At 45.0% G+C, this 20179-nt stretch overlaps 2 protein-coding genes across 2 annotated transcripts in view; one reads left to right on the top strand and one right to left on the bottom strand.

Annotated features, from left to right (window-relative positions):
• Positions 1–20179, top strand: part of T265_05068 (hypothetical protein) — a gene marked incomplete at both ends in the record, with an annotated part of 58609 nt that overhangs the window by 24838 nt on the left and 13592 nt on the right. The window lies entirely within an intron of this gene.
• The window catches only part of T265_05067 (hypothetical protein), a gene marked incomplete at both ends in the record, with an annotated part of 36332 nt that continues 21016 nt past the window's right edge, over positions 4864–20179 (bottom strand). Inside the window, 9 exons of the mRNA XM_009169978.1 lie at positions 4864–5452; positions 5598–5671; positions 6914–7017; positions 9366–9601; positions 10637–10717; positions 12162–12465; positions 14692–15165; positions 16271–16494; positions 17551–17608. Coding sequence (XP_009168242.1) covers positions 5355–5452; positions 5598–5671; positions 6914–7017; positions 9366–9601; positions 10637–10717; positions 12162–12465; positions 14692–15165; positions 16271–16494; positions 17551–17608 — 1653 coding nt within the window. The remainder of the gene's footprint in view (positions 5453–5597; positions 5672–6913; positions 7018–9365; positions 9602–10636; positions 10718–12161; positions 12466–14691; positions 15166–16270; positions 16495–17550; positions 17609–20179) is intronic.

Genomic DNA, 20179 nt, shown 5'->3' with positions numbered 1-20179 from the left:
AGTTAGTCTCATCAGACACTTCAGAAAAGAAAATTTGACGATTGGCGCTGCGGTGGAAAAATTTTGGCGACCATAGGACTGCCTATTAGCTGATTCATCGCCGAACAGTTCTCAGCAAACTAATGAGTAGTGCGTTACGTCTATGAGATGTACTGCGATATCTCGAATATCGTACCAACTGGAACATGAGACGATCTTTGTGGTTCACATTCAGCTGAAAAAGAAAACCATAAAGGAGAGGTCCGGCTTGCTCCTTGGTGAGTCCGCTGTGAAAACCAAGTGATTATGAGGACGGATTTATTGTTATAGTTTGTACCATTTTGCTTTAGGTAATCCAGATTAAAAACACATTTGGATGCAAATGAAATGACTCGAAAAGTAGGCAGCGCAAAACTGCTGGTCGAAGGGAATTTCCCGTGACACCAAAAACGTTTCAATGACAGGTGACTGGAAGATCGGAATTATCGGGAGGCGATGGGGAAGGGGTTTGGCGAGAAGAAGCACGTGTTCACTCCTCAGTCAATCCTCCATGTTAACAGCGAAACAAGCGCAATTTGAACCAAATTGCGAACGGAAAAATCGAGAGGTGAAGAACAACCAATCGATTGACTGCTTCTGTTTGACTGCAAAATAAAAAGATGGTTCGGTCGGTTCTATCGTCACGGGAACTTCCAATCGAAAAGACTAATTTAACTGGTTGCCGTGGACTTCGCCCACCACCCGATGGTTACTGAGTACATAAGCCAAGACTGTAAATTTCACATAAGCCAGTACAGCAATACGTTGTACACAATTAACACCCTCCCCACGAGTTTTTTTAAGATTCAATAAATTTATACTTGTTTTTTACCTAAGCTGTGCGGGACGAGTGTTTAGAATTCATAGACAGCCCAACGCCAGTTTTGTCATGATTAGGACTTACCAGCGAATTGTAGACCTGAGAATCTGAAAGGAGCCTTTCTTAACTCGTACTATAACCTAGCAAATTTTATTCAGGTCAGGATTTGACTGACTCAGGTTCCCACGAGTACATGAACCTGATGAGCCGAAAACATGAGAAAACAGTAGAATGCGGGAGGATGAATCGTTTCTGTTAAACTGAGTTTGATTGAAAAGCATGATTCGTCTATCACATAGTTCGCCGATACCTGCAAAGGCAGACAAATTCGAAAAAGAAGTCACATTTGGAGAAGTCCCCACGAAATACAACTAAGAGTTCATCTACTTCTCGCTCTTTACGCAACATCAACGGCAAATTTTTATAACAGATTGAGGGCTTGTATACAGCTTCGAAAAAAAGAAATATTTCTCGGTATTTTACTAATTCATGGAGAGTGGTTTGACGTTTCTTTCCCTGCTCGGTGCAGTGATCCTTCCAATATGGCGATTACTTCGCTACTCCTTATGCCAGTATACAAAAAATCCCAGATGTAACTAACTTCCCTCATTCAACTTGGCTAACTTAGGACCCAAATAGACCACTTCTGTTTACCTGAGTGTTACGAAAAGCTACCTCAGAACCCGTATTTACGATAGATCCACCAATACTCATTGGGTTGATGGAAACTGTCAGAAAGTCGGCCACCTGCCTAATTTTGGCGGAATGTATCAGGTAGACCTTGTTCCCGGATTCCTATCAAATTAAGAACCTGTTCAGCTAGGTGAGCATATAACCATGCATTAAAATTTAACTTGGTTCTCGGGAAACAGCCAAATCTTTCACTTATGGTATGCCCCATGGCCTACACATCCGTCGTTAGTGGGGCTTACGGTTTTGCTAATAAGACAGTCTGGTTAATGCGGGTGGAATGTGGCGAATCACATAATCGACGGTCAGAGAGAGTGCGTGCTTTACAATCCTGCCACAAAACAACTTTTCCAAGTCGCTCGGGAAGTATTCTATCTATAAGGATTTCTCTCCTTTTTGTCTAGAGGTATGCTCGTCCGAATGAACTTTTTGCGCAGCTTCCCTAGTGTGTGATTGCGTATGCTAGTCCACAAACCGGGTCAGGGTGCGTTCTGCCTTGTGTTTGTAAATTGCAGGACTTCTTATTGAGCAGAACCTCTTACTCAGCAGCATCGTAAAGATGTGAGTAAATTTCCTCTGAAAGCGAATTTTTCTTTCTTGAAGACTTTGTCGGTTAACTCAATGTGTCCACTTCTGTTAGGGTCATCCCGAGCATTCACGACACTGCCGCCCAGAGTACTTTATTTCGTTCTGTTGGACATATCGCCTGTTTCGCTATCCAAAGTAGACAGACGTTGGATTTCCATAAAATCCATAGACTGATAAACCGTCTCGAAGTACGAAACCGTATCATACAGAAGACAACAAATTCAGCATCTGAGATTGCAAGTGTTAATCACTCTTTCACTGAGATGGTGTGGTTTTTTTCATTCCACGCTTCAACTCGTGATGAACTCCGATATGGGAAAACCGATATTACTCAATGCAACCTTTCGAAAGTCCTATCCGAACAACCAACTCACCAGTTCTATACAGGAAGAAACATATCTCTGTGGCGGTGGAATGGCCCACTTAGGTCAGTTTCAACTCTGCTTAAAAAGGAGGGCGCACAGAATCCTCAAGCTCAGCCGCCGGGTTATAAAACAACACTGACCCGACTGCTCGACAATGGCAATAAGGGAAGGGTAACTGATGTGTATGTGTTGCTCCATCACACTTTTTAAGTGAAAAATCCATGTACACGAAGCATGAACGAAAGGCACCCGTGGAAGCGGACACGAATCACCTGTTTATCGGACAAACGATATACTGCCGAACGCCCGCTGCAACTGAGCATTGGCTGACGACACTGATTGTTCTCCTGTCTAGATTTCGACGCGCTAATGCTATCCCAACCAACAGACAACACTGAAAGTCACAACACCACATAGACGCCACTTGGTGTCATTAGTCGGGTCGCCTTACTGCATATATCAAAGCGCTCAAGAGAAAACAAGTTACTGCCAACGCCTCCCTTATATAATTCACCGGATTCCCCCTTCAACCCTGCCCAACCCCTATTCCCTCTCACTCTCCAAAAATGTGGAATGAATATGGAACTCGCATCAACCTCAGTGTATATCTCTACTCAAGCGTCACCGTGCCCCCGGCTCTGACTACCTTCCACCTGCTCTGTTTAAAAATGGCGTCGAATTCTTCAATAAGGGTCTGTCTAGACTATATGCGTCTATCCGGGAGAAAGAAACTATCTCATACAACTGAATGGGTGAGTCGAAAATCATGCCCATTTTCAAAAAGGGTGTCCGCGGCGAATGTAGTAACCACAGTGGAGTCAGTTTGACTGCCGTTGTAACAAGGCCTCACCATCAATGACCCTTCGTCGTCTTACGGCGACGCAAGCCCTTGACCCGAGAATCAAGCGAGATTTCGAGCGGGTAGACGCTGCGTCGACTTCTTCACGGTTCGTCAGATGTTAGACCGTATGGACCCACAATCTTGGTGTTCCTTGACTTCAAGGGTTCGTTTTAGACTGTCAACCAGTGCTGTTTAACACACTTGCACAACAGGGTACGCCCATGAGGTCTGTTGGCACAATCCCTATATTCACATACTTCAGAGTGTGTGGGCAAATGGATAACTCTCCCGAAGGTCCGCTACCGAGATTGGGGTCGGACGACTATGTCCACTCTCTCCGTCCTTGTTCATCATCAATGCAATAACGAGGAAAACGCTGGAAGGTCTTTAAAAACCCGGTGTTCAAATCGCTGCTGGCGAGAAACCGGTCCATTTGAAGTAAGCAGACGATGCCGTCACCATCTTTAAAGACGGAGGCGAAGCACAAGCCCTGCTGAGTAGACGGACCACCATCATATAGCCCTTTTTACACGCGACTTGCACCTTAAAAGTGCAGTCATGCATCAGAACATTTCCCTAAAGTTCAGAGAATCACTGGAGGTTATGGAGAATTTTACGTACCTCGGTAGTTGTACTAGCTGTGATGGAAGTTTCTGATGAAGTCAGTGCACGAATTTCGAAGACAAGAACCACATTCCCTGATTTGCGTAACTTTCGGCTTCAGAAAGGTATATCGCTTGCTCTCAAAAGTCGCGTTCATCAAACAACAGTGAAGGCTGTATTGTTGCATGCTTACGAGACAAGACCTCTGTGGACAACTGATATGAGGAGTCTTCGGGTTCCTGACCACCGATGTCTCAAAGCGTCGGGTGATACCAACGAATTCGTAACGAGGTGATGAGAAAACGGGTATTAGGATGGACAGCAGGTACCTCAGTCATGGAAAACATCCGGCACCATCAACCACCTTGGCTCGGCACTGTGCTATGCGTGCCAGAGCAACGCCCACCGACACGAGTTCCACTCCGTCTTTTTCGGAATGGCACAACTAGCGAGGTGGACTATATATGATTTGAGAGGATGAAAGTTACGAGAAGTTTGTTTTTGATGGGATCCGGCTTGCAGGATGGGGTCTCAATGACCCTGCTTGCCTGGCTGCGCCCAAGAAGTGGCGGCTAATCGATGTCAGTGGCATGCATGCTGTCAGTTTCTTTCTATATTGTCTGACTGACCACTTGGAGGGGTGGGTGCCCCATGATACTTGTGATAGGCCAAAACTAGGTTCCCTATCTCACCCTCTCTACTTTCTCGTCTTTAAACTCTTTGGATCCAAATATAATTAGATGAACTTTGTGGTCATATGGCGGTGAAGCATCACTATCGACAATGGTGTTATTGTTACTCGTGATGATAACGGAGTTTTAGAGAACCCGAACCGTATTTGAACAGTAAACTCGATTTAAAATTTACGAAGAGTATGCCTCCTCTTAACGGACGGTCGCTAAATTGTCTTTAGGGCTGAAATCCTCGATTCCAGGGCACGAAATTTGCTTGAGAGAAACTGTCCAGCTTCGAAATCAATAATTTGACGAACAACACAGCAGCAATACTATCGACAATGTAGATGACGACTATCGAAAATATCAGTGAGCGGAGCCAGGAAACACATTAGTCAAAACTACATGAAGGTACTTGTATAAAAGCCGTCCATTTTGCAGTAGGCTTGGGTTCACGAACACGGTAAGATGAAGGAAAGGAACTGGTGCCTGGTGGAATTCACGAGGAAACATTTTCTACGATTCGCAAGACACATACATCTGTGTGATGTGAAATAAGACGGGTCAAGAAGTGTGTTAACAACAGGTAAAAATACGTTCAAACGTGGGAACAGAGACCAAACATTTCGGCGGCGGGCGAATTGAAACTGGAACAATGGAAAAAATAAGGCGAGGGGGTAATTTTGGTGTGGATATCACATACTGGAGATGCCATGGGACACTGTAGATAATGACCGTTCAGCTTGCGGCTTCCGTCAGCGGCTTACAGCTTGAGAAGCACTGTTCAGAAGTGATCGGAACACGTCCGAAACCCGTGAGGGTATATCGAACCGGAAGGATGCATTCAAATCGGCTGAAATATTCCGAAGATACAGAGTGCAAACGATGGAGTAAGAAAGCATGAAATTGACGTCAATGTTAGCATACACACACACAACCAATGGGGAAAAACGAAGAGAAAAGCCACCCACCAACAACTTACATTTAAAAGAACTTACTACTGAGCTTCGACAAGCCCTGGACGCCCTGAGACATCAGGCGTCGCCCACGATCCGCAGCTAACTCACGAAACCTGAAAGAACGGAGACAACGCAGTCCTGATATAAACAGATGTAATATACTACTCATAAGGTTACTGAAAACCTTCTTCGACAGCCCTAGACCAGCTTTGCCCTTCTTGGAAATTCATCAGTAAGCATGCTTACCGATTCCCCGTCAACCTCATGTTCTAGTCAAATTTAAATTGCACGAAATTCGACTTATACACTCCTTTGCATACCAATTTGGTTTAGACTGGAACCCGGAACCGAGCTGAATCTCTTACTTACGATCCTAGGCGGCTGGAATTGCTGCACGAGGCCGCCTTGTGCTTCAGTCGATACGATATGCCAATATCACAGCACACTGCACAGACGCGATCCTAGGCGGCTGGATTTGCTGCACGAGGCCGCCTTGTGCCAATATCACAGCACACTGCACAGACGTAATACACTACCGATAAAAGTGCGAGCTGTCGAATACTCTTCAGCAAACTCATGTGTAGTATATACAATGTAATAGTAGTTTATACTATGTATTGGGATATTTCGAACATCGTGCTAACAGAAACATGAGATATTCTGGTGCAGCGTATTCAGTTGATTGGGAACATGATAAACGAGAGATTCAAATGGATTTCAGCTGGGGCTCCCGTGAAAACCAAATCGATATGCAGACGAGTGTATTAGCCATACTGATGTATGTTGTCTTCCAAGTACAAATGAGCTTCACAGATGGACAACGCTTACATGAAGTCAGTGGTCCTCAAGAACCATTCACCTAATCAAAAATACGCACATCGGTTGTTTTACAAGTTATCAGAACAAGAATATTAACGAAATGACCACGAATAAATGCCTCGAAAGAAAGTAGTCTTCCAGGAAAACCCGTAACAATTTCCCTTTTCTTCTCCCGAAGAGGAAACAACTCCGTTATTTCCGTTATCGTTTCTGTTAAGGAATTACCCTATGCCTTTTTACGTCGATATGATGGTCGGATAGAAACTATAAGCATATCTGATATGAAACGATGTAGGAGCCCCAGTGAGCGACCGAAGATACGGAGGATGTCAACAGATCGTCAATCTTGGATTACAAGATCTTGGGATGCTTATCAACAGGTTACAAAACAAAGGAAGTAAGCGCAAATGAACACCACGAAATGTTATGTTTCAGTAAAACTAAGGTTGATCGTTGCGTTCTGGAACTGGAAAAGATGTAACCGATGGAAACTGGTATCGCGCGGTAGAGAAAGCTTGTCTTCGGAAGAAACGCACTTTTTAAACCCGCCAACTAGTTGGTCCCAATCGTCTGGTTCCGCATGTCTTCGACCTGGATGGACAGCCAACACTTCGGCGGCGGAGGAAAATGGTGATGGCGGCTTGGGGAAGAGAGAAAAAGGACATAAAAACCAGCACAACATGAGAACTCGGAGGATAAGAGACAGCAACCAGAAAAAGTGGCGAAAAGGAGTGGAAGACCAACGAAGACCTACCACTGAACACCGGAGAAAGGGATAGGAACTGTACAGTTGAAGGACAAAAACGCGCTACGCTTCAGCCGTAGTCAGCCGTATAGTCTCGAATCTTCCGGATAAAATCACCCTGGAATACCGAGCGGTGCGTATTTCTCCGATTTTCTAGGCACAAAGCAATATCTATAGCAGGATAAATCAGAAAGTCCTCCAGAACTTAACTGTCATGCAGTTGATTGAAACCTGGAACCTGTGACTCTGACAAGTGCAGCGGACCCCATCCTGGAAGCCGGATTGCACCAAAAACACCTAAACGTCTCGTAATCTCATTCACACCCTTCTGCTAGGTGATACGTTGTCCATCTCGCGGTTTGCCCCGTTCTGAAGGAGACCCGGAAAACAACAATCATTTCGGTAGACGGTGTTTCGATATGCGTACCACATGACTGAGCCACCGAAGTTGCTGCTGCCGGATATTTTCGGCGATTTAACTACCCGCTGCACAACCAAATACCCGAATTTTAGTTTACTTAGTTGCGAATCAATTGACACCATCCAACAGTAGCAACGGTTCTGAGGGTTCCGGTGGACGTCCCGGAGTTTCCATTTAATCTACTTCTCACTTGAACACTAAATTGTCAGTCGCGAAAAATCGTTCAGCTACAACACTCTTTAAATGTCTTACTGCCATGCAACCCGAAGGAAGCACGAGGGTTAGGATACTGCCAGGTTTCCCAAGCCCAGGCAGGAGAAGTCGAGATGCATAGACCGGGTTCAACCGACGGAAGTTTCGTTCAGTAAATTTGCGTTCCAAACAATAAGTTATCAGTCGCAATCGAGTGTACAAATCCAATCGCATACAAAGTGAATTTAACATGAGAGGATAGGCGCAAACTCTGGGACTAGGCCTTAAGGACGAGTCCCGAGGAGAGAGAAACCGGTAATGGGTTATCGAATAGTTTACAGAAACCATATAAGTACTATTGTGTTACGATGGACGCACCCTGGTATCACATAAAGGGAGAATAACATGAATGCTTCAGATATTGTCTCCAACGAGGGACAATACTTAATTCAGTTAAATTGTCTTCAGCGGTCCAGACAAAACGTTCGCACAGCAAGGTCGTTGCGGATGACAGGTAATGGGAGAATGGTAGAATCTTCAGCCGTATTCATGTGGAATTTTCAGCAAAGCCACAGTAGGCGATCAGCTATAGAGCGGGAAGCGATAAATTGTACGGTTCAGCCCTGACTAAATGACATTTTACCCAATCAGAGCGCACCTTAGAATCACTTAACAGGTATTGAGTTATTCTACACAGACAGTCTCCGGTCATCACACAGACACCGAATAAGATAATTTAAATGCGATCACCTCCGAGTTCATAAAGAAAGCCCACCGAAATTGTCCACAGGGAAGGATAATTTTGACGGGATGAGAGATCGGACAACAAGGCCAAGTCAATTGATGCGGCGGAGCCAAGAGGCACTGTTTCATTCTTATCAGAGAGGGAGATCTAAATGCAAAACATTCTGAAAAGAAGCGAACTATGCACACACGCATACCGATTTGGTTTTTACGGAAGACCCAACTGACCTCTCGGTTATGATGTTCTCCTTGAACTGGATGTGCTTCACCAGGCAAAGGGTACGATACAGCAGTGTCGCAACACATTCCATAGACGTAACCTACACCAGGATTTTGAAAACCCCTGGAAGTCGAAGAACACCAAAAACCAAAGATTCAGATGGTATTCAGTTGGTTCTCCCTTAAAAACCGGATTGGCATCCAAATTAGTGTATTTTTCGAATTTCGTAAAATTTGAGTGCCAACATAAAGTGGAGGGGAACTCAAGAGTGTGACTGCCTGATCAGCTCAAGAAAAGCAAGTTAGTCGTGGACTGTCGAAGCGTGCTCAGCACCCCTATGAGTTGCGTGTTACGCTTCCCGATGTAGTACTCGGAGCACTCGGCTATTCATTTGAGAGTGGTCAATTTTGAGTGCGGTAAACCCACAAATAGATAGGACCAACCATTACTCAATGTTCGATATTGAGATTTCGCACCATATCTCCTACGACTGACTGGCTCCTCGGGTAACCAATCGGAAATCCCGCAAAGTAATGGATAAACTTCATTTGAATCATTACACTCATGAGATAATCCAGGACCGACTGATATTCTCGTGCACTGAAAACATGTGCGGCTAAGTAAGATCACGGACGAGTATTTCACATACGTGGAGAAGAGACTCACCTCTAATCCGACTAAGGGAAGTAGTCTAACTGTAGAAGAATCAGTGAGGGTTTCATTATCTTCAGTTTTCTGTATCGCTGCATCATCTGACGTTGTTTCCAGGATTGGGGCTATCGGTTGGGGTTTGGAGACTCTGAACAGTTTTTCCGGCATGAATTGTCGACGCCATACGAGAAAGGATCGGGTCGATCGGAGGCAGTTCACGTAGTGTGTACCATAATCACTGCTGTTTGAACCTGTTGAACAAATGCAAGAGGAAGAAGTGAAGTAAAACAAAGTAAAAAAAACGCTAACTTAACGAGTTCACGTAGTGTGTACCATAATCACTGCTGTTTGAACCTGTTGAACAAATGCAAGAGGAAGAAGTGAAGTAAAACAAAGTAAAAAAACGCATAACTTAACGTAAACTAACAAGCAGAGACGCTTCATTCTGCTCAATTGTATGAACTCAAACTATGGAACACCGCACAGTGTACGTAGGTGCATACCTGTCTCACCAGTTTTTGTGCCCCACCACATTAGTATGTTTCTCTGCGAGTTAGGAAGCCACAATCACCTGTGATTTCTTATCCCATCGTTCGCATTCCTGTTCTAAAACTCGCAACTCGGACCCTTGTACCTGAGGTTTCAAGTCATTCGAGGTTAATCCAACGCACCCAGATACAACAAATATTTTCGCTATTTTTCATGATCACCAAACGGTGATCATGCATTCTCTCAGTCGATTGTCATACACTTCAGCTTGACCTGATTGCAGAAGCCTACATTCTCGGTGACTCCAACAACTACACACCGAGTTCTTGATGGAGAGATCTCAATCCAATCTCGTATCCATTGGAATATGTTGTAGCGTCCTCTGTCTCCCTCGAATACTCATCCAACTGCCTTATTAGTTTTCCTCATTGGCATTAATTTCAAAACAAACTCCCTTCGCGACATAACTCTGCCGAAGATCCTCCGTTGACTGGGATAATGTGTCCATTTTTAAGCGATTATACCTGTGTATATTCCTGGTTTGAACTACCCTCATCACGTCATGGTGCACCTATTCTTGTGAGTCCACAACGATGACATGAGGCACTATACTCGAAGTTTGCCTTCACTAGGGGTGCATATCCCTGGAAGTGTCTTGTTTTATCTTACGGAAAACTGTCCTCTCACTTTTTCAAACCAGTAGTGGAGCAATCATCCCCCAAAAAGTTTGATCTTGCGTAATTTCGAGCAGCGAGAGAGAGATGAGTTCACCGAACGTGTTGAAGCAACGGACTCACCATATCCCTCTGCATTCAGCAGTAAAGACCGCAAGTAGGACTGAAATTGCTGTCTGACATACAAGTCCAGGATTGCAGACGCTGGAAAAAGATGAATACACGTCAAATTCAATAGCTGTTTGGTTGCACCAATTTTACTTATAACTACTGACCCAGTAATAAGTAGTTAATGGCCATGCATATGAAAGACCGTCGGCATGCAACAGAACAAGCAACAGAATGTCGGCACCTGGAAAATTCTGAATAGTATGCAGATAATATAAGAACCTACCGCACAAAACGACTACAAAAGGCTAGTAATACCTCCCAATTCCACAGTTTTCCAGTGAGAGGGTGCGATAGCCCTCATGGAGATATCAAGCGCAGTCTACTTTCTAGCCAACAACATATACGAGATAATCTTCGACCTGTTCACTGCTCTCTTCGGGGACGACCATCTATTCTAAGGCTTTGGAATCACTTGAAAATTCAAAATAGAGCGATTTTATTCAGCTGAAAGGGGCGAGATAGCTAAGTGGTTAGAGCACGAATTTACTGACCGGAAGGTTCGTAGTACTGGTCCGAACTCTGCATCTCGACTTCTCCAGGCTTGGGCAACCTGGAGGCATCCCAGCCATCGTGGTTCCTTTGGGTGGCATAGCAGCTAGGCCCCGAAAGGGTGTTATAGCTGAATGATTTTTTTCTTAAGGAAAAACATTGCGCCCCGGGCAGATAATCGTGCCCCATCAATTTAGACTATCGTTAATTTCAGGATGTCGCCTAAATCCATGATGACTTCTAAATATTTTTTCATAAGAACGTGATGACGAACACTAATGTTTTCCAGGTCTCATTGCCAGGTGAACTACAAGGCATTCAAACTGGACGGATTAAACTGGCACGAAACTTCATCAAGTGAGAAAATCTTACGGTGAAGTGAGAATTAAAACATTGTAAGTTAAAGGCGACTTGGTGAATCTTTCGGAGAACAGACCACCGATGCTCTCCCTCCCCCCTACAAAAAGTTTAAAGTCAAAGCATAGATTAGTCGGATTATAGCTTATTCCAATACGCTGTGTCTTGGCCTTACACTTTCTATATTATACAATACATGGCACTCAGCTTGTTTGATAAGATCCGAGCCGAGTTTACCCCTTAGCTCGTAACTGAAAGACAGAGAAGTCTCATCGCTATCATTAGTACGTACAGCAGTACACTGACAGCAGTTACTGCCACATATGATAGTGATAAAAACGGAGTTGGAGAGAATATAAGGCACAGGCATTCTGTTTGTTGCGTGACTACAGTACAACAGGCTGCGGTGTTTTGGTCACGTGCTCCACGTGCCGAGTTATTACCCGCCGAGGAGAGATAGGTTCTTCAAGCCACATTCAGATTAGCGCAACCCACAATGTGAGTAACGTATGCCAAGAACGTGGAAACTCTATCCCAAAACCATCGGTTTTCCCCGCCCCGGGGCATACACTATCCGGTGAGGAGGTAGACTCGCGACTATTTTGTCATTTATGTGTCTATAGAAACTTACAGGGAAAACGGAGAAGAACGGTTCTCTGTTCAGGAAGCAGGCGATCCAATGTCCGATCTAGCGTCTTCTCATCGCCTTGGAGCAACACAGTAAGGTCATCAGACGGAGCCAGTTGACACAGTTGCTGTACAGCTGACCGGCCTTGATACCATAAAACCACCGTTTTGTTGAGTTCATCGATGAAGGCACGATCCACCCGTGTGAGCTGCAGCGCCTGTGCGAGTGAGACCGGGAAAGTACGGGGATTGAGGCCAGTTGTTGAACTCGATGGCAGGAAGTGGATCACTGGGTCAGATTTTTTCGGCTGATTAGGACGAGAGGGGAATAAGCAGAGTGAAAAAAAATTATGGTCTTGGAAGAACAAAGATTTGATAGGATGGGAAAAACGCGTTGTGGCGAGAATACACCAGGAAACTGGAGATGAAATCTTCACGGAGAAACGAACGTACCGAGCAAGCATGCATTGTTCGCCAACCATTCTCGTACGGTGACAGTGAATAACGTTCCCACTGTAACCTGAGCTACTAAGCGACTGTGTACATTACGTGAGGAAGCCATTATAGACTTACTCTTGTTACTCTGTGATGCCACGTAACGTGTGGTGAGTACTATAGCTGATCGAACATATGCTTCAATCGGCCGTTCCAATTGAGGTTACTGTGCGTCTTTCCACTTCGTATGAGGGAGCCGAGTGAATGTGGTGTGAAGTGAACCAGAGTTACTAGCAATGTCTGTTATATTTCTCGATCCTAGATATATAGAAAACGCAGTTAGCTCCATTCTGAACTCAGGCGATGGGCCTGTGTGGCAGACAGACGGTGGCATAAAAAGCCACAGTATATATGATGTGGTAAAATTTAGTGACGGCTTATCCGAGTTGTGGGTCCACAGACTAATGTTAGACACATTCGAGAAGTGGCGTAGGTTACAGTAACAGAGCATTCACGAAAGGTAAACTGAAGACCGCTAGAGTACCTAAAAAGAATGATTCTCGACAATCACATTTACAGCACTCTCATTTGCACAAACCTTTTTCTGTCACGGCTCAACCATTCCGGTGAGTCCACACACAAAAGGTAGAATCAATAGACTCGAGTTTCGCCCATTCGGGAGCCTATCGGTAGTGCATATCTTTGAATGTGTCGGGGCTTTGCTGCAGACACCTGATATGCGAGGCAGATGTGTTGCCAATACCCTACTATCGCACACTGGAAGCACCCAAATTATCACGTTTGCTCACGCTTAAGCGATTTTGTTGACGCTATGAAAGACGACCCAGTGACTGGTCTGCCAAATGTGCTCTTATAAGGACTGTTCAAACGAGAGTGGTGTGAATTCTGCAGATGCCGGAACCAGCCAAAAATTTCGATATGACAAATACTTGGTTAGAACATGCGAGGCTAAAGAGACGAGGTGGCCAGGGTGTCTCGCTTCGATGCGACCTCAGTACAGTTGAGCAAAGTAGGAACGGCGTGTTGTCTCGTATGTCTTCCAACGGACCTTAACTAAAACATACGGGTCGTCCGATTTGGCGAGATCGTATAAGGCCTTCAGCGAAGGGATGAGCAACCAACCTATATATGCGTATCAACAGATGACGGAAAATGTGAACATTATCAGTAGCGATGCAGGATAGACGGGGATTGGAAAAATCTCGTATATGGATCCAAGCACACAATGCAAGCTACAGGAAATGAATCGAACTCGCGACCTCTCGCTTACCAGGCGAGTGCTCCCTCAACTCAGCTATCGTGGACGCTGCCCCAAGTCATCACACATGTACACCTGATCTCATATTCCTTCGCTGCACCTCGGTCTAATGGACCAACAGTTGACGTCTGTGCCATTAGTGGGCCCTTCGTGTGACTTCTACAATGGGCCAAACACTAACATCGACACGACACCCGAATTATATTGGCTTTGAGTCGAAACGAGAGGCGCCGGTTCGATGCCCATCCAAGGTTTCTGTTTTTCCTCCGCACTGAGCCTGGGGTTTCCAAATTAGGTAAAGTGGTAGTGGTTGAATGAATGATGAAATTAGCTGTGAAGTGTCCGATATGAAACACAAAGTGTGCGGTATGTTACCTGTAGACTCCTACGCTCCTTCGAGTTGCTAAACCCGCCTGTGAAGCGCGGAACAAACCATCCGATCTTATAATACATCCGACAAGCAAAAAAACGAGCGACGAACAAACTAAACGCGGTACTCACAGTGGTAGCACACAGTGCTTGAAAGCACCGTTGCACGGACAACAACCACAGACTCACTAAGTCCTCTGAACTCGGATAGCGCGTCTAACATCGGTTCCTACGTGATGTGTAACACCTTCGTTTTCAGCTCCTTGTTTGTGAGATCAGAGAAATCATCGAGTTTACGTACCACATTGCAAGGACAAAGGGTGACATTTTTAGCCGAAATTCCTTTCTCAGCTTACCTGTTTTGCTAGAGGGCGATGGACTTCCTGACAGATTAATTTGGTGACCACATGACAAATGAACCATCTAGCTCCAAACCCATGCTATAACGTACCGCGTTAGAAGATCTGCTTGGGTTTGAAGACTGTCGTGTGGCGCTACCAGATAGTGATGGTAATAAACCCTCAGGAGGGACGTTCGCTTGAGCCGTTTGAATCTTCTTGGGTAGCGTACTTCCATCGAACAAACTTGTAAGTGATCCGTGAGAATGACACCCGTCCGAATCGGTGAGGCCATCTACGGGTGATAGGCTGGTCACAATAACTTCAGCCAAGTGCTTGTGAGTGCGCAATAACGGGTTCGTCGCACCAGCCAAAAAGGCTCGAACACAACGGTCGCTAACGGACGCTGGACGATCGAGGGAGTCCGTCGGTGGAAATAGATTCGGTCCACTAGTCGACTCAAGCAGGAGATCGAGAGAGATGAGGGGGAGGAACATGGGGAGCACGTATGACTGTACAGAGAGAAGAATAAGAGGGTAGTCATTCGAAGGTTCATTAACGAAGCTTGGGTAAAATTCACACCCACACTGAAGTTACATGGGCGTGGAGACACTACTGTATAACAATGAAACAGTCCGTCACTTTAACACTTCCAATTGGCAGTCTACAGTTTTGCACAAAGTTGATAACAGACCACAGAAAGAACAAAAAGCTTGGCAAACCAAGGAGCAAAAATGACCGTCCTCAATACTCCGGCTACTGGTTATAAATCAGAGTCTGGGGTAGTATCCAAGGCGCTAAAATCGTCCGACGACGTTCTACCCATGTCATTTGCTATCCCCCGTCGATTCACCTAACCAACCGACACGTTCGGAATAGGACAGGACACGCTGTGCACTCAACGAGCATGCACAGGATAAGCCCGGGTCACCTCACCTGGTGCAAATAAGTAACATGGCTTATGTTTGGACTATGAACGCTCAACATGCGAAGTTCATTCTAGGCCATTCAACCGTATTTCCAAAACAAGTCAAGACAGTTCGTATTTCCTGGGCAGTTGAAACGGCTTCATCAACAAACCAATAGCCGAGAATTTCCGGATTAAGTGGCGGCTTCCATTCCAAAATCACAGTCTCGTGTTGATCCGGCATTTAGAAAAGAGATGTGCCACCTGATGTACACAGCAGCACACGTGCAGCACCTCGTATGTGCGTCAAATTTTGATTTGCTGGGTAGTGATGCATGGCGACTAATTTCGTTTACAAGTTGGTCTGGCGATAGCAGCTCAATTCGATCAACATGCTACCCCACATGTCGCGCTAACTTGGTCGCGTGATCCGTAAGCAAGTTGACTGACTTCCTCGAATAGCCTTTTCACACAACCACATGTTCATGCATCCAAGCTGTTGTCTTCATCGCATAGCTACCCTCCTGATCTCCCTAAGTCCATAGACTGCAAATGTGCAGCTATCTACCCTACCTCCACAGGTCATCGGCGAACGAAAATCTGACAGAGAGAACCACTGTGGGACAAGTATACGATTTTCATAGCTGATGATTATGATGAGCCAGCATTCAACCACACCATAAAGGGGTTCTTTATGACCACAAGACTTAGCTCTATTGTCGTGTCCTAAGCAAGCATCAGACAACCAGTATGAATAAAGGCGCGCGTATCCTCATGGCACTCACTTTAGTAAATAGGGCTAAAGGAAATCCCCAATCGTCTGTAGGGAACGGAGAAAATAGAGAATCATCGCCAACTAGGGGAGTCTCTGGAGAAGGGACGTAAATTGATTCGTCTAACTGTGGTGGCATGAGATCAGTAGACTGCAACTCAGAGGAATGAGGCGAGGGCGCACCTAACGAAGCCAAGCTCACAGACGAAGTTACCTTCTCCGAGATAGCCAATGAAGCTGAAATAGAAGGGAAAGTGGTATGACAAAGACGCGGTTGTTAACTCTATGAAAAACTCGACAATCACTCAGCGCCACATCTCGATGGGAGTGGCAACATAGAAGTTCAATCCTTTAACACCATACTCCTCTAGAAGAAGACAACTCCATCGAGAAATGTTGCAGAGCTTTGACCGAGCTTTACGAGATTGCTGCCAGCTTAAGCGATCAACTCTGTGTGCTGCTCGTACAATACCATCTACGTCATCATCGACAGCATGATATCAGTGTGCAGCTCTGATGCTTCGCTTCCGTATGATACAATGATACAATGTACGATACGATATCTCGCTATATACATATATATATATATATATATATATATATTAGCAATGTTGTGGAATGTAGGTAGCTCGGGTGCGCTGTTTGGTTGTTGGTCTGTTCGTCGAGCTTGGCAGTTGGATTGCAAACTTTTCATCANAGATGGCTCAGTGGTTATGGCTCGTACATGCTAACTGGAAGGTCCTTGGTAAGAAACCGAACCACTGCATCGCAACTGCTCCTGTCTAGGCGCAATCAATCAGCTGCCGTCTCCGAAGCGTAGCTATCTACCAAACCTCTTCAAATCATCGGTGATCGAAACCGTGGCAGCTAGAATCACTATATGGCGAGTACGCGCTTCTTGTAGCTGATAATGGCTTGAAACGGTGAGGCTGAGAGCCCAACCTAGAATGAATGTACAGGCCCCATCCGCTGAACCATCTCCAGGGGATGTTCGGCTCTCCAATGATAGAGCCGAAACCTGAGATGACGTAAAAACGAAGAGTGACCAATCACCGTGAGCATATGACATGATAACTTTTCGGTTACTTTTATTGGTGTTTGCCTAGGTGGCACGAAAATAACTTCTTCTTCTTCTTATTGACAGTTTGAAATAACTCAGTGGTTGAGACGCACGACTACAGACCGGAAGATTAGTGGGTGAAGTCTAAACCTAGCTTTTTGAGTATGATAACTCAAAGCAAAGCAACCTAGATCTAAATGGGCGAATTAGAAACCTACAAGTTGTTCACTTACGTTCTGAGGTAGGGTCGAATCCATGGTCTGCGGTTGAGCCAGACGGCAATTCGTCAACCTATCGAAGTAAACGAAAAAGAAAAAGTTTCGGTTTGGAAATGATTCTCTGCTAACGTTTGAATGCTGAACCAGTAGGATAAAAAACACCAGTGAGGAGTTCCTGTAGATTCTACACACAGGTGACAGCCAAAAAACGTGGTACTCTGTTAGCAATGAAAGTGTGCAGACACACGCCTGCACAGTAAATGCATCTAAAGATCCGCAACATGTAAGGGGTCAGGTAAGTTTGTCCGTCCTGTAACAATGGTGATGAATGATTTAAAATGAACAGTTCTTCAAGGTTATATCTCACACAATACAGTTTCCACACACTCAGTCTAGAAAAATCAATCAGAGAAAGTGGCAATCAATAAATCCGCTAAAAAGATGAGAATACATGAACGAAAAACTCTTCCAATCAATTTGCTCCCTCTAAGGGTCTTGAGTAAAGTGATGTATATGATGACTGGTGATGAGTAAAAATAGTAATAAAAAGTGGGGTAAGTGGCCGGTTCACATGGTAGGTTCCACATCTTTGTGAATACTGGTTGTCTCAGCCTGATCAGTATTTATTGGGATTTGTGTACCTGTCATCTTGTCAACTCGATAGTTGGAGAGCGAACATTTCATCGCTACGCGAGCCGCTAAATCCAGCGAAGAAACCGACAGTCAACATTGTCTCACTAACTGCGGGTGTGTCCCATTAAATCAAAATGACGGAGTGGGAACAATCCATGGCCAGGAACTCCCTCGTATTTGAAAATGCCCGACATAGTTCACTGGTTAAGGCGCGAACTTACTGACCGGAAAGTTCGAGGTTTGAACCACACGTAGTATCTCGACTGCTCCTGTCGAGGTTTGATCTACAGCCCTTGAACCTTTATCGGATTGAATGGCAGCTAGGTAATGGAAGAGTTTTTGAACGAATATTACTGTTATTATTACTATTATTATTATTATTATTAATACTATGCCGGGTTTTAAAGTTGTGTAGTCGTGTGAAGTGCTCAGGGCAACCATCCCCTACTAACGTAACTACACGAAATCCCATCCGTTATGTGGCACATTGAGACAGCAGATATTTCTGGGTCCGTGGACTGGAGTCCTAAGTAACCCATGTTGGGCGAGTATTTGGGTCCTTAACATTTTGATCTGTTACGGAACCGGCTTTCCATGTCGAGTCAAAACATTCGTCAACGATTGTGTCTGAAGACATGGAACCTGGAACGGTTTGTTTACCAAAATCTGAGAGAACAAACGTTAAAAAACTCACTTAAAAAGGACATACAAACCTTTGGAAATTGGTTGGGACAAACCACGCCGACAAGGTCTCACTCTTTCTCCCCTACAGTGGCGACTAAGGGGAAGATGTCATCACTTTATTGGTTAATACTGAGATGACTCGTTTATATATCTGTGAAGCAACATTTTCACAGGTGTTCGGAGGATTTAATACTTTCCAGCAGCTCAGACCGAAAGAGTGGGTTGACTAAAGGCATTATCCAAGGTTTTTATCCTTAACCTAAGGCACAAGGATGCAAGAAGGAAGCACGGAATCCAATGTCCACTGGGAGCCGGTGACCATGAACGTGGTTCATGGGCCCTTGAGATAGCCGAAAACCACCCGGGATAAGTGAGGCACGAGCCCCGGTGCTGGTTGGCGCCAAAATAGCTGAAGTAGCAAAGTGGCTTAAGGAAGCTGTTAAAACGTAAAAGTACCCATAACCCGACACACCGCTTTGGCGGTGAGGGTATTCGAAACCATGAGCACTGGAAGAGGCTAAACTGCGCCTGCAGGCACAGGGATGTACCGAAAAAGATGCGGTCAGTCCTCATCAGAAAATACCCAACCACCTAACTTGGAAAGGTCAGTTATACAGTTCATACATAGTTGGTTAAAGAAATCTAATTTATTCCGAGTTATCATAAACACATGAGGGGCGTGATGGCTCAAGTGTTCAGAGCGCGAATTTATTGACCAGAAGGTTTCTGGTTCGAACCCGACCTCTGCCTCTCGACTTCCCTGTCTAAGCGTGGGTAACTTGGCAATATCTCAGCCCCCATGCTTCCTTCGGGTGGCATGGCAGCTAGGCGCCGGAAGGATGTCACATCAGAACGATTTACCTTTTTATCTTGAAGATTAGTTGACAATCTCAGTTGAAATTAGCCCAGACTCGGTTCTTTTTCGACCAAAAGTTGTGGAGTTATTGACCGAAGGAATGGTGTTGGCAACTTGAGGATACCAATATTTAAACCAAGTGCATCTGCAAGCAGCAATTAGACAGAATTTTTTATCATCAGGCTCAAAGTGCGAAACGAGCCACATACATTCTCAACGATGCTATTCGACGGGTTCTGTACCCTTAAAGCACCAATCTATTCGTGTTCATCATCATCATCGACAGCATGACATCAGTGTTCAACACCGATGCTTCACTGCCGTACAACCATGACTTATTTGAAAGCCTTATTGTCAAGGGGAGAGTAAAGGGGGATGGGGGAGGGACTTAGTGCTAGCTTAACATAATCATCCCGAGGTGCCTACACCTCCAGACATTCACTCAGGCAATCTGGATAGAAACTGACAAGA

This window comes from Opisthorchis viverrini (genome assembly GCF_000715545.1).
Source record: "Opisthorchis viverrini unplaced genomic scaffold opera_v5_87, whole genome shotgun sequence".
Classification (NCBI taxonomy): Eukaryota; Metazoa; Platyhelminthes; class Trematoda; order Opisthorchiida; family Opisthorchiidae; genus Opisthorchis; species Opisthorchis viverrini.
The sequence above is the reverse complement of the archived record's forward strand: the minus strand, read 5'-3'. Positions and strand labels throughout refer to the sequence as shown.